The 18,631-nt window shown below is 41.1% G+C and overlaps 1 protein-coding gene and 1 non-coding gene across 14 annotated transcripts in view; both read right to left on the bottom strand.

Moving 5' to 3' along the window:
* Window positions 1-18,631, bottom strand: part of CYRIB (CYFIP related Rac1 interactor B) — a 149,752-nt gene that overhangs the window by 30,164 nt on the left and 100,957 nt on the right. For 5 of the 13 annotated variants that reach the window (XM_066265653.1, XM_066265657.1, XM_066265650.1 and 2 more), the window contains one exon: window positions 94-176. The exons of 3 other annotated variants lie outside the window; for them this stretch is intronic. In XM_066265653.1, the coding sequence (XP_066121750.1) occupies window positions 94-166 (73 nt within the window). In that variant the 5' untranslated portion in view covers window positions 167-176. Of the gene's footprint in view, window positions 1-93; window positions 177-1,067; window positions 1,151-18,631 lie in introns of all 13 variants that reach the window. 5 more of the 13 variants (XM_066265658.1, XM_066265652.1, XM_066265659.1 and 2 more) reach the window with 2 other exon arrangements.
* Window positions 15,803-15,872, bottom strand: LOC136332807 (small nucleolar RNA SNORD102). Its single transcript, XR_010730943.1, has one exon. It is a non-coding gene; the product is annotated as a small nucleolar RNA SNORD102 (small nucleolar RNA).

Here is an 18,631-nt window from a genome sequence, read left to right as displayed (position 1 = left end):
TAAAAAGACGGCAAAGTGGAAACATTCATTTAGTGCAAGACAAACGCAGTCTACTGCAGGCAAAGAGAAATAGAAATAAAATCATCTTCTCACTTTCAAAATCAAGGAAAAAATTTGGCCCCTGCTCAAGGTCTGTGCATGTCAAAACTTTAAGAAGATTCCCCATGTTAAGGTACCTGTCAAGACAAGAATGAGAAAAGAGAAAATATCCCTTTATAAATAAGAACATCTAGAATTTCTTTTTTGTTTAAATAACAACAGGGAAAATGTTCATTAGGCCATGAATTCGTCCTTCAGGTTACCCAGACTGTGCTCTGGAGACAGCAAACCGGGTTCGCAACGTGTTGATATGTAGGACCTAGGGGTGAAATGTGGTTTTCCTGTACACAATGGCACAACGGTTACTCTAATTCTTCTCAAAATTTTCCCAAGACAAGGTTCATTAAAGGCCTTATAATGAAAAATTCTTTAAGTATTCCAATAGTGCTAGTATTCTGAAAAAGAAATTTCTGATCAAGAATTATTCGTATGTAATCGTGTTTAAAATTGCACTGAAACAACAATTTATTTCAAAGCCAAATGTCAAGACTTGGGCCACAGCTCCCCTTTGCATTTCATCTGAAAATAGCAGAATATTACACTTACTTCCCATCTGCCATGAAACAAAGCATATACTTCAAACCAATTTGAATTAGTAATTTGTGGAGATTACGTAAGTACCAATTCTGGACATGCAGCACACTTCCGATTTCTATGCAATCATCGCAGGATCATGAGCGCAGGCACCACGGCATACTATCAGAATGTTCATCATAAGGCTGCTTGCTTCATGGACTAATGAGAGGACAGCACTGGCTACAGACTCAACATGGTTTTAGCAAATGAAAAACTAAAGAATTATACATATGATGGTGATGTTTGCCTACGATTAAGAAAAAAATCATGCACATTTTGATTCCCCAAATTTTATGAACAAATACCCTGGCTAGCCTTCACTGTGGTGTGAGTATGATTAATCTTCCACCTTTACCATTATGCACCAGCTGTGAAGGGCTGGAGAGACTTACTTTCAAAGTCCAAGAAAAAATGTGCTGCATTGTGGTCTATGTCCCTGGTTAGCACCTTAATGAGATTACCCATGCCAGCAAACCTAAAAATAAAAATGGCAACATCATTTAGTTCCAGTAAAAAAATTGTAAGCAGAGGCCTGGGATTCGGCAAAGGCTGGCTTGCTCATAATTACCAACAGGTGCAGGTTTATGTGCTCCTGGCGTTGAAAATTTGGAACAACAAAAGCACATTTGGCTCCAAGTTAATAGTTCTTATTCCTCTTTTCCACATATCAAAAAGGGTTACATAAAGCAAGATTGGAAAAAGATTCCATTTTTTACATATAACTTGTAATATTTACATTTGATCAAGCTATGCTAGTGTTACTCCTTTAAAACGTTTGAAGCTTATATTCCCAGCTTCAATTAACATCAAAAAGTAAATATTGAGACCATATTTTTAAATAATAGGGATATTTTCCTTCTGTAGATCAAAGCCTATTGGGAATACAAGGAAGACAGTATTCAAACCACATTTAACCATTAAAGACTGAAGGAATTATCAACTAATGACCTATTTAAAAATTTTTACCATACATAAACCAATATTTCTTACATCTTCTATACTCCGAAGATTAATCAAAAGTTTTACTTAACGCATAGACTGGTTATTCAACAGTATTAACTATATACAACCATATAAAGTATGTAACATAGAAGTTCACACAGCAAACCAGTATAAAGGGAGCCAGTAATTATAATTTAGTAAGTTTGCAGAGGAAAACCAGTAAAAATAAAGTATTAGCATAAACCTTGCCGGAGAATCTGCCATTGACTCAGTGAGGATGGAGGTGGAGGGAGGTGGAGGGAGGTAGAGGGAGGTGGAGGGAGGGGTCAGGAACATCAGGGAGCCAGGTTCAAACATGCAAGGCACAGGAACTACAAGGGGTCAGAGCAGGGTATCACACACCCTCCCTCTCCTGGTCTCAGTACTTTTTCTGCAAATATGGAACTGCTGGCAAATATAAATGAAACAAAACATAAAAGTAACAATATTTTTTAATCAATAAAATGAAACAGCTTATTACTCATCCCCATTACAAGAAGTATGAAAAGTTAGCATTTCTGACACCTGTGCTGGTCCCCCTTCCTCCACTTACAATGGCCTATGTCTCTAACTTTAGCTTAACTAAGAGAAAATAATAGTATATGTACAACAATTATTTGTTGGACTGACACACATTTCTTAGCACATATTAAAAGCAATCTAATTTATTCACAAATATGATAAATCATGAGGTCCTCTCTCTTTCAAAACAATACTCTCCCAATGGGAGAGGTAGAGATCCATCTTATTTTTTGATATCAAAATCCCTATTACACAGAATTTCACTGGGAAGATTTTGTACAATGTTTTACATAAATGTATTAAGCTAAGGTAAAAACTAAGAAGGAACTGTTTCATCTTAATTATCTTATACATTATAAACAGTTCAATAATATCAGCCTTTTATATGTAAGGAAAATATAAGCTCTGTTCCAAAACCATAACATCCAACTAATTACTTCAAACTGGTTACTAAATGTATTCAAAAAGTTTAGGAACCACTTAGAGATAGACTATTTCACAGCTTTAAGTTTTAAAAGCTTTCAAATAAGTACAGAATAGCTGTTTCCAAACACATAAATCCTCTTACTAGCAAGAACTGAGACCAAATACACAAAAATTATCTACTGTTTCAAAGTGTCAACTACAGACAAAAAATAAGCTTGACAAAGGCTGAAAGTGTCTTGAAGGGGACAATGCAGCACCGCATTTGGTGTGAAGAGTTAGTTTCTGGAATCAACTCAGAATTCCAACTGCAGCTTACCAGCGGTTTGACCTTGAGAAGGCCGTTACCTTCACTGGGACTCGTTTTCCTCACCAGTTAAATACACATAATCACAGTTACTATCTTGAAGGGTTACTGTGAGAGTTCAGTGAGATTGAGCACCAGACTCAGCAGCGTCTGGTATACAGGGAGCATTTAATAAATGCTGGCTGTCATTATCATTATACCCCAAAATCACAAAGTAACTTAAAAAAACAATAATGGCTCTATTTCTTTTCAAACAAACCAGAGTTTTCATTTTGTCAGTTAATTGCAGCGTTATGACTTGGAGTAAATCACCAAGTCCCCGTTAGCCCGTCTGTGTGAAGAACATCCCGAAATGCTGTCCCACATTAGTCTTCTGAGACCACCAGCAGGTACAGGAGGGAGGGAGAAGGGAGAGATTCGTTTCCTTACCTTTCCACCGATAAGTACACAGTTGGTCCTCAGGGAGATAGAGCAGCTAGCCAAGTTCATCCGCTCCACTTTCCTACATCCCCTTCTGCAAGCCTTTCTCTATTTAGTCCTCCATTCACAACATCCCACCTGTGGTAACCCGGCAGGCAGCCCCACCCTGCTCCACAGTGGGTCCTGATCTCTTCCCTCTCCATTTACCCTCTTTTACTTCTTCAATCCAAACACAGACTCTTAGTTTGAAAATGGCCCAGTTTATCTGGTTGGTACAGGTTTCTCAACCTCAGCACTATGAAAACTGGGGGCTGTGTAAGTCTTTTATTGAGGGGAGCCTGTCTCACCCTGTAGACACTAGATGCCAGTAGTGGCTCACCACACCAGCTGTGACTACTAAAAATGACTCCGGATACTGCCAAATGCCCCCTGGTGGGGAAGAGAAGCCTGGCTGAAACCACAGATGTAGTACAAGCACGGCCCAATGCAGAAAGTCCCTCTGCCACGCAGCACCCAGGAGAGGTGCGGCGCAGGCAGCCAACATCGTGTGTGTCTCCAATAAAAGCCCACGGAGTTGTTCAAAGATCTGAAGACAGTTCATTATATCATCAGCTGCCATAGCTACTTTTTTTATAAGGATAAACAAAAAAATTTAAATCATGTCCCTGTCTTGTTTAACAGTTCGGCCAAAAACAAAACAAAGCAAAACAATGCCTTCCACCCCCTCAGTGTGGCTGATTTCAATAAATACGATATTAAATGCCAGGTCTGGAAGGTACCAGACTGCCTGGGCTCAAACCCTACCTCTGCCACTTCCCAGTTTTGTGACAGTTAGCCAAGAGGACTTCTCCAGTCCTCAGTTTTCTCATAGACAGAATGTACATAATAATAAACCCCCCACTGCAAATCTACTGTATTTCCCCAGGTATAAGATGATCTCATGTATAAGATGCACCTTAATTTTGGGGCCTGGAATTAAAAAAAAAAAATGTATTACATAAAGTTATTAAACTCAAGCTTTATTCATCTACAACAAAGAGTGCAAAAACAAGCGTGAAAAAGCAGGAAATGCAAGTAAAAAAAATATACAACCACTGTATAAGGCGCACCCAGTTATTAGACCCCAAATTTTTTGAAAAAAGATGTCTTCACACAGGGAAATACGGTACTTGCTGCTGCAGCAGAGCCTGACCAATCTAAGGGTCTGTCCCCAACAGCAGGACCTGTGGAAAGTGAGCCTGGGAGGGTGTGGCAGCCTCATTTCCTGCCACTGAGAAGCCAGCCTGACTGACACACACACACACACTCTCTCTCTCTCTCTCTCTCTCTCTCTCTCTCAAGCCAACTTGCAGCAGAGAGTCACAGAAAGTGTCCAAGTTCCCATTGCCATCTCCCCCAGTTTAGCTGCTAGGTTTTCCTCTGGCTTTAAGACAGCCTACTTTCTTTCAGCCAATTTCCCCTTTACCTGTTTAGCTGAGTTAGGTTTTTTTGTCATTTGCATCTAAAAGAGTTCTGACTAATAAGACTTCTAAGTTTCAGAGAAACAAATGAATCAGATACAAAGGATAACAAAATATATAAGAGATCTTTCAGATTATATACAACTTGGTCTAAAATACTACTGATTATCTTAAAGACATTATTTCAAAGTAAAGGATAAATATATTTAGAACAATAAACTGCAAGTCTTAAAATTTGAATTTAGGAGGAAAATGCTACAGATTTCTCTTTCAAATTACTTTTTATTGTAATCCTTAGATTCAAACTAAAGACTATATTTACTAAGTAAACTAAGAAAAAATTTAATACACAGAAACCAGCTATAGTTTACTGCAAGTGCCATTAATATTTCTGGTGGGATTCTGTGACAATAGCTCTATTGTTACATGTTTGTTGCAAAGCTGGCGACTTATCTGGAAAGGAACACGCTCTTCCTGACCGGTAGTCTGTGGAATGTATTTTTGAGCTCACAAAAGGCACTTAATAACTACATTAGGCCATTTTCCCATAAAACACTTTACATTTCCTTAATTAAAACAGAGGCCAAAAGAAACACAACTATGCACTACAGTTAATATATTATTTCTTCTCTTTCTAGAAAATTCCTACAAGGTGCTGTTACTTATTTACCCTTTTAAGCTCCAGGGCTTTATAAAGATGTCTCTGTTGTGAATGCTGGTCCCATGGATAATTCCAAGGCTGGTTTCTTCCACCTCCTGTCTGGGCTCAAATGCCCGCTCTTAACAGGCTTCCCTGTGCCAACCTAGCAAGAACAGCCGCTCCTTGCCCCGGTACCTGCTCGCACACCCCTAGCCTGCCCCTTCAGCGTGCGGAACACAGTCTGAATTATTCCACTGGTCTGATGGCAGTTCTCTTCACATCCACTTTCTAAACTTCAGAAATACTTCTGAGGGGCGGCTGAGAAGGAAGAAAACCTCATCCGCACACTGACTAGCTTCACTATAACTTGGGGCTTCTTGAACAACACTATTAACATTTGAACCATATAGTCTTTGTTTGCGGGGTCTGTCCACTGCCTTGCAAGATGTTCAGCAGCACCCTGGGCTTCTACTCACTAGATGCCTGGTGTTCCCTCAGCACCCAGTTGTGTCAACCAGTAACACTGCCAGGTATTGCCAAATATCCCCCGGGCAGCAAAACTGCCCTCCTCCCCATTAAAATCACTCCTTTCAATGTCCGTCCTGTTTTCTCCAGGACCTGCTCCACAGCTGCCACCAAGCAACTGTCCCCCTTAGCCAGGAGACCATTCCACAGGCTATTTAAAAATCTCCTCAAACCTCCAACAATCTACCCTCTATCCTCACAAGCAAGAACTGACTTCACTACATTTTTTTACCAATAAAAGAAAAAAAACCAACCACCTACTCCTGACCTGGAATGCTGTTCACAGAGCATCAAATGACAAGCTACTGAAATTCACTCACGTCATGTTCACTTACCACCTGAGAGAAGGCTTTCTTGACCAATCCATCCCTCTCTTCCCTCTCTTCCCACTATGCCTCCCCAAATTGATGGCGAGATAAAAAGCTATCAAAATGATCACCAGAAATGGCCAACCATTTCAGGTAAAGAAAATAAAATATATTATATTTATCCAAGCTCTGAATCCTAGGCAAAAAGGTTTCCTAGAAAACATATTACTGCGAAATGTTCCTGAATTACCCTCTGTTGTACATAAGAATGTTACTTAATATTAAATATTCTATTTTTTTACCTTAATCAGACACTCACACCTGTAGAAACAACGGAAAATCTTTAAAACTGACAATATACTGCATTAATGTGGAATTCAACTATGCTTCTGCTCTACTTGACTGCCCAGAAATTTCTGGTTCTCATACAACATGTACTGTGCCTCTGAAAAAATATTAACAGGATGAAGTCAGTCATGAAAAATATGATGCCTACTTGTTCACACCCTTCATTTGAGTGTTCAAAATCTATAATACAATGTAATGTAACAAAATATATTTTGCATGAGTAAAAAATATAGTGAATCGGGTCATTTAACTATGTTTTGCCTGAATAGTCAGGTTTTTTATTCTTCCCTCAAAGATCTCTGTTGTGGGTGTTGATAGTCCTATTTTCTGCTGCTTTGCTTAATATATAGTGTTTCCTTTATCCCTCCTACCTCAATGCCCCACTCATATTTCAGGCTGGGACCTACTCCTAATTTAGAGCTCTCTTTCCTCCTTTTGCCAACTTGTATTATGAATTTACCTTTGCCACCCAGCTTAGTGTATCCCAAGGTTCTCTTTACCATGCCATAGTCACAGAGCTCCAGGGAAAAGCAACCTGGTCTCAACTCTCCAGGCATAGGAGAACAGAAGCTCCATATCCACGCATGCTGCAAATGGCTTTTTCCAGTCTACCTGAATCATTACCAGCTAGAAGCAGCGGTCATTGGGACTTGGACATGAGCTGCAAAGTATAGAATGGTGACAACAATTCCAGTGCCATGCGGACTTTTCCTGTGGGGAACTTTCCTGGACTCCTGCTCCCTGTGACAGCTCCTAACAAACTGAACTGTGGTTGGGTTGCATTTTTCAGGGATTTGGCATGGTGATGGGGCCAACTTGGACTTGGTGAACATGTTAAGGACACTACTCTTTTATGGATTCTTGCTGTATTGGCCAAGAGTTTGCTTAAAGGCTTTTAATCACTGTAAAAAAAATAGAGGACTGGAGGAAGAAGATGGGGCACATATACACCATGGTATACTATTCAGCTAGGAGAAATGATGACATCGGATCACAGCGGAAGGGTGGAGTCTTGGTAGCATTGTGCAGGGTGAAATAAGTGAATCAGAAAAAAACAGGAACTGCAGGATTCCATACATTGGTGGGACATAAAAGCGAGACTAAGAGGCATGGACAGGAGTGTGGTGGTTACGGGGGGGTGGGGGGAGGGAAGGAGGGAGAGGGGGAGGGGGAGGGGTACAGAGAGAACTGGATGGAGGGTGGCGGAGGATGACCTCTCTTCGGGTGATGGGTATGCAACAGAACTAAATAACAAGATAACCTGGAAATGTTTTCTTTGAATGTATGTACCCTGATTTATTGATGTCACCCCATTAAAATAAAAATTTATTTATTTTAAAAAATATATATAGTGAATCACTTTCATAATTCTCCTTCATGGATGACCTATCAGCTATACAAGAGATTCTCAACTGTTTTGTCATATACTCAACCAAGCAGGTATGTTTAAAAATCTACTTTAACATAAAAAACTATTAATATTGTCCTCCGAAGATAATAACAATGCCAACACAAAGAACATTACTAATAAGCAATGGTTCTTTCAGAGAATGTAATTCACCTGCTGGAACCTGCTGAAGAAATAACCAAATGGAGCAACTGCAGAAACATTACATGGCACATGCTGTTAAGGTCCTTCTAATCAATCTACTACCCAACAAATAACACAATGAGGTGAAAGCACAATTGAAAGGCAGGTAGAGTCACATGGTCTATTTAGTCACAAAGTGCTATCTGGAAAGTCACTTACATAACTAATTCTACATTTCTAGCTCTCAAGTGATTGCATAAAGCAGCAAGTACAAGTAGAAACTTCAAAAAATTCAAATGATATCAACAATCTCACTTAGCACATATGCGTCTAAAAATATTCAGGCTGCACCTTCCTCAAACACTGCACAAAGTCTTTTTGCAGAACTACTTCTAAAAAAACTGCAACATCACCATTTGAAAGCAAGTTTTGATTTAATTGCAAATGAAGGCCCTGGCCAGTTTGCTCAGTGGATAGAGCGTCAGCCCAGTGTATGGAGTCCCAGATTCGATTCCCGGTCAGGGCACACCAGAGAAATGACCATCTGCTTCTCTCCCTCTTCCCCACCTGCAGCCAGTGGCTCAACTGGTTGAGTGTTGGTCCCAGGCACTGAGGATAGCTCAGTTGGTCTGAGCACATCAGTCTCAGGTGCTAAAAATACACTGCTCACAAAAATTAGGGGATATTTCAAAATGAGTATGAAACGATAAAATATCCCCTAATTTTTGTGAGCAGTGTAGCTGGGTTGATTCGAACATCGGCCCTGGACAGGGATTGCTGAGAGGACCCCAATCAGGGTGCATGCCGGAATCTGTCTCACTATCTCCCCTCCTCTCATTTAAAACAAAACAAAACAAAAAAAGCAAATGAACAAGCAGAGTGACTGGAGGAATAACAACAGAAGTATAAAAATAAAAATGTTCAATATGTCACTTTTCAGATCTATTAAAATTAATAACACTGTAATCAAGTTTTGATAAATTTTCTCTTTATTTTTTAAAAATATTTTATTTATCCATTTTTATTGAAGAGAGAAAGAGAGAGAGAGACAGAGAGACAGAGAGAACAGGAGGAGCAGGAAGCATCAACTCCCATACGTGCCTTGACCAGGCAAGCCCAGGGTTTCGAACTAGCGACCTCAGCATTCCAGGTCGATACTTTATCCACTGCGCCACCACAGGTCAGGCAAATTTTCTCATTTATTAATGTAGCTGAAAAATTTATTCTGTGATAACTTTTGGCTTTGGCCTTAGCTAAATATTGACTTTACTGGCCACATGTATATTTGGTGCACCTCTGATACAAGCACACACATCTTCAACATAGTGCAGAGTAAATATTCAATAAATACCTACAGTATTAACAATTGCAAACAGGTGGGGTCCAGTGGCACCTCTTTTATCTGAAGGGTCAGTTGGGTACACAATAAAGGAGAGGCACAATCATAATTCCTTCCTAGCTTCTGATATGGCTACAACTCACTTTTGGAACAACATGGAAGCTGATGAAACCAAGTGGACTAACTTTGTGGAAGACACTGAAAACCACCAATAGGCGAGAACCAGAATAACAAATAACGGACTCAAGCAAGTCTAGCAATAAAGCAAGAGTTACCTGGCATTATGCTGTTGCTCTACTGACGAACTCAAATGTACACCTCACCTTCTTCCCACACTTACTTCACTCCTTTCTTCTCCTCCTTTCTTCCCAAGCAAGAGAGGTTGCTAAACACGCTTTTGTTCTAGCACAATGACAAGCAGTAGGCCACTAAGGTTTGTTCATTAAATGGCATAACCAAGATCCTCCCTCTTCTTTGCTCCTCCTGTTTTAACAACCCTCTGGGGCTCTGTAGTCACAGGGTCTTTCCCTCCCACCTGTGCCCCCAGACCACTGGAGCACAAGCTGTCCAAGAACCAGAACTCTGACAGGAAGCATGGAACTGACTGCTGTCCTTAAATCGACATGGATAAATGAATGCCGAGTAGCCGGAGGGGGCTGTGACACTTCGGTTCCTATTATCTCTCCTCTGCAAGCCTACCCTTCTAGAGGCTGCTCTGTGACGTTGGGACTAAGAACTGTGAAGTTTATTTCCTGTGCCTTGTCAGTTGACTCCTCATTAGACTCCATCAGTGGGAGGACAAGCAGCAGGTTGGAAGGTGGGAAATGAGAAGGTCCCTTGCTCTGTTCTTCTAATCCTGTCAGCAAAAGACAGGCATGGCTCTAGACTCTGGCTTCCTGTGGGCCCAGCGCCGGGCCCCCTCAGAGGCCTGAGCTTCCAGGCTTACGAGGCTCTTTCTTCAAGCTCCTAAATTCCGCCTGTCCCTTCTCTTCCCTTTCATTCTCCAGCTTTAGAAGTGATATTTGCTTCCTGTGGTTACCATTAAATATCTAAGTTACCTCAAATGATTAAAAAAAAAGAAGAAACGAATATATAGTTTGTCTTTATCCCCAGCTTCTAATACAGAGCTCCCCAGGAATTTCCTGGGGGGCAGATAGGAGCCTTTTGTTTTAATGAGATGACTCTGGGCAGGCCCTTAAATGGCTTCAGGATAGAGGCCCCTGACCAAAAAGACCACAGCATGAGAAGCCTGGCACTTTCTGCCCCATCTCCTGACCTCCAAGAAGGGCAGAGCAACTGAAGACTGAGTTGATCACAAACAGCCAATGATTTATTTCTGTCAGGCCTACGCAATGGAACCTCCATTAAAAACCCCTCAATGAGCCTGACCAGGCAGTGGAGCAGTGGATAGAGGGTCAAACTGGGATGCGGAGGACCCAGGTTCGAGACCCCGAGGTCGCCAGCTTGAGCGCAGGCTCATCTGGTTTGAGCAAAAGCTCACCAGCCTGCCTGGACCCAAGGTTGCTGGCTTGAGCAAGTGGTTACTCGGTCTGCTGAAGGCCCGCGGTCAAGGCACATACGAGAAAGCAATCAATGAACAGCTATGGTGTCGCAACGAAAAACTGATGTTTGATGCTTCTCATTTCTCTACGTTCCTGTCTGTCCCTATTATCCCTCTCTCTGACTCTCTCTCTGTCTCTGTAATAAAAAATAATAAAAAAACCCTCAACGACAGGGTCTGAGGATCTTCCAGGTTGGTAAACTTCCACGTGCCCGGAGGGTAGCACTTCACCTCTGCGTCTGAGCCCCAGTGCTCAGCACACTTCCGGACCTCATCCTACACATCTCTTCTTCCAGCTGGGCCTTTGCGTCTTCTATAAAAGTCCTTTATAATAAATTGGTTCTAGGAAGTGAAATAAGCTCTGTGAGTCATTAGAGCAGATCACTGAACCTGAGACGGGTACCATGGAAACCCTCAATTCATAGCTGGTTGGTCAAAGTACAGAAGGCCTGGGACTTGGGATCAGCATCTGGAGTGAAGGAAGGGCCTTGTTGTGGGACTGAGCCCTTAACCCGTGGGGTCTGCACTAAAGCCACCAAGTTAGTGTCAAAATCAAACTGACCTGTAAGACAGTCAGCTGGTGCCCGCAGAGTGGGAGAACTAGCTGGAGTGGGGAAAAAAGAAACCCCCACATGTTCGCTGTCAGAAGTGGCATTGGAAACAGTTCAGAGTTGGTGTCATTAGTGTTGTGAGTAAATACACTCAGACCCCAGCATTCCAACACTTGTGTAAATAAATTCCAATGTTAAATCTCCTATTTTAAAAACACCTAGCAAGCCTGACCAGGCAGTGGCACAGTGGATAGAGCGTCGGACTGGGATGCGGAGGACCCAAGTTCGAGGCCCCGAGGTCGCCAGCTTGAGCATGGGATCATCTGGTTTGAGCAAAGCTCACCAGTTTGGACCCATCCTGTCTGTCCCTATGTGTCCCTCTCTCTGTCTCTATAAAACAAACAAACAAAAACCACCTAGCAAACTTTCTGCTTTCCTGGTTGGAATCTGACTAACAGAGAGCGAGCTCCAGAGCACAGCAGAATCTTTCGTTAACCTGACTGCCACTATCTATCAACAGTAATCTCTGGTCAGCGGGTACTGGCGCCGCTATTCATAAAGGGACCCTCTGCTTCTCCTTCCTCGGCAAAATGTAAAGGAAACACGAATCAGGCATTACTGGGTGCCCAGCTACAATACCATCATAATAGTCTAAATCTGCCCATGAATCCCTAGTACATGTCACGATAACTCACTTTAGTGTTATAGTAATTATATGGAGCGAAGCTACTTGCCTTAGAAAAATGCAACATAGATGAACAATGGAATGGATGTCGGGAGATTTGATTTCGAGTCTTGACTCGATCACTAAGTATGTGATTTTACACAGGTCAGTTTACCCGTTAGCCTGACTCACACACTGCTGCTTCTGGCAGGAACTCCACATATGTCATGCTGCATCTTTCCTAATGCTGACATCTAGTGGGTACACTCAGATTTAGTACTTTAAAATAAAAAATCCTATTTAAGCGATTTTAAATAAAAGACTTATACTAGAATTCCTGGTCATGTGCAATAGATATAATAAATAAGGGAACCAATATTGCCCCTTACATGTAAGTGAACCATAATAAAACAGTATTATATGATTGTCACAACATCTTTGACTTTGAGTCACAGATTACTATTATAGTATGAGCACTCTTCCATGACTCCAGCCATTAAAAATTAAGCCATCACTGCAAATTACCACCTCAGTTGCAAATTCAGAACAAGAAAGCAAAGAAATGCTTCCTATCATACCCCCAGAGAGCACAGACACAGGGTATGAGAAGGGCTGGTACAAAGCTGCATGGTATGGAACTCAGGAGTGCACAGGTGTATGATGGAAATATGAAAAACCAAGTGAAACTCCACATTACAACTGTTTCACAAGAATTTACTATGAAGGTTCCTCTTGAAAAAATATGACCATTCAATTAAAAACAATATTCCAAATTCACTTTCATAAAACTTGCCCGTTTTGAAATCCATGAAAAAAAAATATAAACACATATACTGGTAAAATATATATATTGAAATTCAAGGGAATGATAAACACAAAATTTAAGATAGTGGTTTTTTTTCTAGGGAGAGAGGGCCATAGGACCGGTCAACTTCAAGGGTCTGGGTAGTATTCTAGTTCCTCAACTACTGTTGGGTTCATGGGAGTCTTTTATTTTTAGGTTTTTAAGTTTACAAGTAAAAGTATTTATAATCTTTTGTATGTATCAGTAATTTTTAGAGTTTTTAAAATGTAAAGTCATTGATGCTCAAAGAACACATGTGTCTCATTCAAAGGTACTCAACGAAAACCACTGGATTGGAATCCGGGCACTTGAACTCTACGACTCATATGACAATACAGGGGTGACTAGTAAACAAAACCCTTACCTTACACAGAGCCTTGAGCACTTCTGTAGCTAGTGATTACAGTGCCTGGAGGTGGAATCCGGGCACTTGAACTCTACGACTCATATGACAATACAGGGGTGACTAGTAAACAAAACCTTACCATACACAGAGCCTTGAGCACTTCTGTAGCTAGTGATTACAGTGCCTGGAGGTGGAATCCGGGCACTTGAACTCTACGACTCATATGACAATACAGGGGTGACTAGTAAACAAAACCCTTACCATACACAGAGCCTTGAGCACTTCTGTAGCTAGTGATTACAGTGCCTGGAGGTGTTCTTGCCATTCTAATCACACAACCTTTCCTTAGCCCCTGTCTGCCAGTCTCTGTAACAGATACCGAGTATCTGGCATGAGAAATTCACAGACAAGCGAGAAGCACACACAAGACAGTGTGGCTGGCTTTCAAACAGAAGCATGCAAACAACACCAGGAACCCACAGAAAAGGGAATACCTACCAAAGGCTTCCCAATGGGGCTGATTCTTTTCTGTTTTCTTTAAATCGGAAAAACAATTCACACACAAAAAATCATATCCACATAATCTACCACCTGATTAAAGCAATACTATTTTGCTGTATTTGCTTCAGATGCCTCCCTGCATATTTTGTGTAATTAGTCACCCCAACCTCCCCTACCAACTTTCCTCTCCTCCCCTCTCCCCTCTCCTAAGGTAACTGGCCAAGTATGATTCCTTTCCGAACATACTTAGTTTTCCACTGCAAAGGTGTGTATTCACACACAACATCATACTCTGTTCTGCCTTTCAATTTGTATAATAGTGTACTTTGGAAATGTGCCAGGATTTGTCATAAGGGACAAGCACCAATCCTCATGGTCCTACTGTGACTGAAATGGTCAAAGGTTTCTAAAATTTGTCCTACTTTCTTTCATAATTTGAGTTAAAAGACAAAGTATTCCCTGAAGTGAGATATTCCTTACTTTTTTTGATGGACTGGAGTCCCTTCTTAACATTAACAGGAAATAGTCACTAAGAGGAGTAGCTTTCAAACAGAATGGCTTTATATATAACCATCAATGAATAAAAAATCTTAGAGCAAGAAGGGGCTAAGGATACTATGAATGTTTGTCTCCTCCAAATTCCTATGTTGAATAATACCCAAATAGGGCTTCTGGGAGTTAATTAAGTCATGAGTGGAACCCCCATGAACAGAATTAATTCCCTTATGAAAGAGACCCCAGGGAGTTAGTTCCCTTGCCTCTTCTACCATGTGAGGACACAGCATCCAGTGGTGGGTCCTCACCAGGACTCGACTATGCTGGCACCCTGATCGTGGACTCCCAGGCCCCAAAGCTGTGAGAAGTTCATTTCTGCTGTTTATAAGCTCTCCAGTTTATGGTATTTTGTCACAGCAGTGACTAAGACATGCTAAAATGAAAGACTGAAACCTGACCTCCTGTAATTTTATTCTACTGCCTGAGGGGGGGGGGGCACTCAGGTGAGAAGTTCTTTAGGAACTACTCACCATAAGGACTTTCTTAAACATAGATTATAGGAACTAAGGGCAACAGAACAAATTTTCCTTGGGTATAACTGTAACTTGATCTTTGTATCCAAAACACTGGGCAGAGGGCTTTGGGTGCTCTAAGTGCTGAGTGAATAATACCCAAATACCCAAAGCCCTATTTGGGTATTATTCAACATAGGAATTTGGAGGAGACAAACATTCATAGTATCCTTAGCCCCTTCTTGCTCTAAGATTTTTTATTCATTGATGGTTAGATATAAAGCCATTCTGCTTGAAAGCTACTCCTCTTAGTGACTATTTCCTATTAATGTTAAGAAGGGACTCCAGTCCATCAAAAAAAGTAAGGAATATCTCACTTCAGAGAATACTTTGTCTTTTAACTCAAAGACAGTGGATAGAGCGTCAACCTGGGACACTGAGGACCCAGGTTCGAAACCCTGAGGTTGCCAGCTTGAGCTCAGGCTTATCTGGCTTGAGTATGGGCACATCTGGCTTGAGCATGGGATCAGACATGACCCCATGGTCACTGGCTTGAGCCTAAGATCGCTGGCCTGAGCAAAGGGTCACTGGCTCAGCTGGAGCCATCCCCCCCACAAGACACATACGAGAAAGCAATCAATGAATAAGTACTGCAACTAACTGATGCTTCTCATCTCTCTCCCTTCCCATCTGTTTCTCCCTCCCTTCATCTTGCTTAAAAACATATATATATTATAGTATTTACTCTACAGCATCTATGCCAAGAAGCCACCTAGATGGTGCTTTAGTATTTTACTCTGCATGACTATTTTCAAAGAGTAAGTCACTGTTTTCTTTTTCTTTCTCAAAAGCTTTCAGAGCCAGTGAGATGCATTTTTCACATTGCTTTAAGCAATCAAAGAGACAATCATTAAATGCTCTATTTTCAAATGACTTATATTTTAGACTTCAGTCCATTTTTAGGAACTTCAGCCAATGAGCAAATGATACATAATTAATCCAACATGAATCTTGCCATGAAGAATAATGCAAAGCCTGTATTAGGCTGAAATTCACCCATTTATTAATTTCTCCTCCTTGGTCACAGTTCTCACTGGACTCCTGAAACCAAACACAACAATCCCTGTGCCACCTGACAACCTATTAAATATTTAAAATATCTTACTATATATTAAATTGAGGTCAAAGAAAGTTATCTACCAGACTATATGTATATACTCAAGTATGCAAAAAATTATAAACAAGACATCTCCTGTCTAGTAATTATGAGGATTTAGCTTCTGAAAGAGAATAAAGTTTAGAAGTTCTTTAGGAACTACTCACCATAAGGACTTTCTTAAACATAGATTATAAGAACTAAGGGCAACAGAACAAATTTTCCTTGGGTATAACTGTAACTTGATCTTTGTATCCAAAACACTGGGCAGAGGGCTTTGGGTGCTCTAAGTGCTGAGTGAAAGTAAAAGCTAATGAATGAGCGCTCCGGGTGCCCACACACAAAGGCTACGTCACATGTATACAGTATTATCTCGTAAGACCCGAAGGCACTTGATGAGTCAGGCTAGCATCACAAGCCTCGTTTACTTCTGAGCAACCTGCCGGTGGGGAGGATCCAGCACTCCGCCGCCCAGTGATGCTGGGACTCTCACTCAAGTACCTGGCCCCAACACTTCTCTTAAGCACGCTTCCTGGTCATTAGTGACAGTACACAGAATTCATCCAAAAGGTTTTTAAAATTTTCAATTGTTTCTGAAAGAAATTAATTCAAAACTAGTATTAAAATTTCTAAAGTAGGAATAAAATTTTAAGAGAAAAAAACATTTAAGAAAATACAATGACTAGGAAAAGATAAGATGGTACACCAAGAAACATCCTTAAATATTTCCCTGTGTCAGGTCTTTCTGTCTGAGCCTGGCACATTAAAGGAATTTACACAGCGAATTACAGGAGGTCACTGCCAAACACTTGCCTAGCTCCTGAACTTCAATTAAAATCATTCTCTTAAATATAACTCCTCCAGGCTCATCATAGTCAAAAAGAATACAAAAGCAAAACATAAATTTTTTCTTCTTGGACATCATATAACTTTAAAGATATGTATTTAAATAATTCTACATTTATAAATCAGTAACTCATCTAATGCTAACAAAGTCTCCAACAGAGGTCATTACATTTTGATCTTGCTGAGAAGGTGGCAATTATAATAAGTGAATATATTTTCATTATATCATTTTTTTTTTTTTTTTCATTTTTCTGAAGCTGGAAACAGGGAGAGACAGTCAGACTCCCGCATGCGCCCGACCGGGATCCACCCGGCACGCCCACCAGGGGCGATGCTCTGCCCACCAGGGGGCGATGCTCTGCCCATCCTGGGCGTCGCCATGTTGCGACCAGAGCCACTCTAGCGCCTGAGGCAGAGGCCACAGAGCCATCCCCAGCGCTCGGGCCATCTTTGCTCCAATGGAGCCTTGGCTGCAGGAGGGGAAGAGAGAGACAGAGAGGAAAGCGCGGCGGAGGGGTGGAGAAGCAAATGGGCGCTTCTCCTGTGTGCCCTGGCCGGGAATCAAACCTGGGTCCTCTGCACGCTAGGCCGACGCTCTACCGCTGAGCCAACCGGCCAGGGCCCATTATATCATTTTTTAAAATACTATTTTACTTCACCTGACAAAGCAGTGGTGCAGTGGATAGAGCGTCACCTTGGGATGCTAAGGATCCAGGTTCAAAATCCTGAGGTCGCCAGCTTTAGCGTGGGCTCATATCCAGCTTGAGTGTGGGGTTGCTGGCTTGAGCGTGGGATCATAGATATGACCCCATGGTCACTGGTTTGAGCCCAAAGGTCTCTGACATGAAGCCCAAGGTCATTGGCTTGAGCCCAAGGTCAATGGTTTGGTTGGAGCCGCCCAGTCAAAGCACATATGAGAAAGCAATCAATGAACAACTCAAGTACCATAACTGAGTTGATGCTTCTCATCTCTCTCCTTTCCTGTCTGTCCGTCCCTGTCTTCCCTCGCTCCCTTGCTAAATAAATAAATACTATTTTACTTCAATTGGACAGTGGAGACAGATTCTCTAAGTAAATTTAAAAAGCATACTCCATGACTATTTACAAATGACAAGACCTTCTACTAAATAACATTGTAAAAGTTGATTTACCACTCCCCCCCAAAAAACTGATTAACAAATAAAAGAAGGTATTCCATTGTTTTCTTACAGTAGAGAACACAGTAATTTTTAATGGATTTTCCAAACCATTAAGACAGGTACAGAATGTATATATCACATAAGTTTTCTGAACTATGTTATCTAACAATTATAGCTTTTAAAGTTCTTCATGGCATACATAAGGGCAATGTTTACTTAAACCAAAGTTCAATTCACTTAACTACTCTGAATATTTTCACCACATGTCTAAAGCTGCAAGGAAGGAAGTGAAAGGAATGAGAAAAGATAGAAAATCTGAGCCCAGAATGTAGGGTTCAGGAAATGACTGGAAATCATGTAGCTCCATTCTCTAACTGTAGAAAGAAAGGAAGTGAGGACTAGAGAAACTTGGTGACTTGGGCAGAAGCAGCAAATTCGTGGGGTTTTTTTTAAAGTAGGGCTTAATCCAAATCACCTTGGCAGTGCAGCTTTTGAAAATATCTTTAAAATACAGCATCAGAGTCAGATCACATTGAC

Source organism: Saccopteryx bilineata, chromosome 3, assembly GCF_036850765.1.
Source record: "Saccopteryx bilineata isolate mSacBil1 chromosome 3, mSacBil1_pri_phased_curated, whole genome shotgun sequence".
In the NCBI taxonomy this organism is placed as follows: domain Eukaryota; kingdom Metazoa; phylum Chordata; class Mammalia; order Chiroptera; family Emballonuridae; genus Saccopteryx; species Saccopteryx bilineata.
This window is presented reverse-complemented; position numbering and strand designations above follow the sequence as displayed.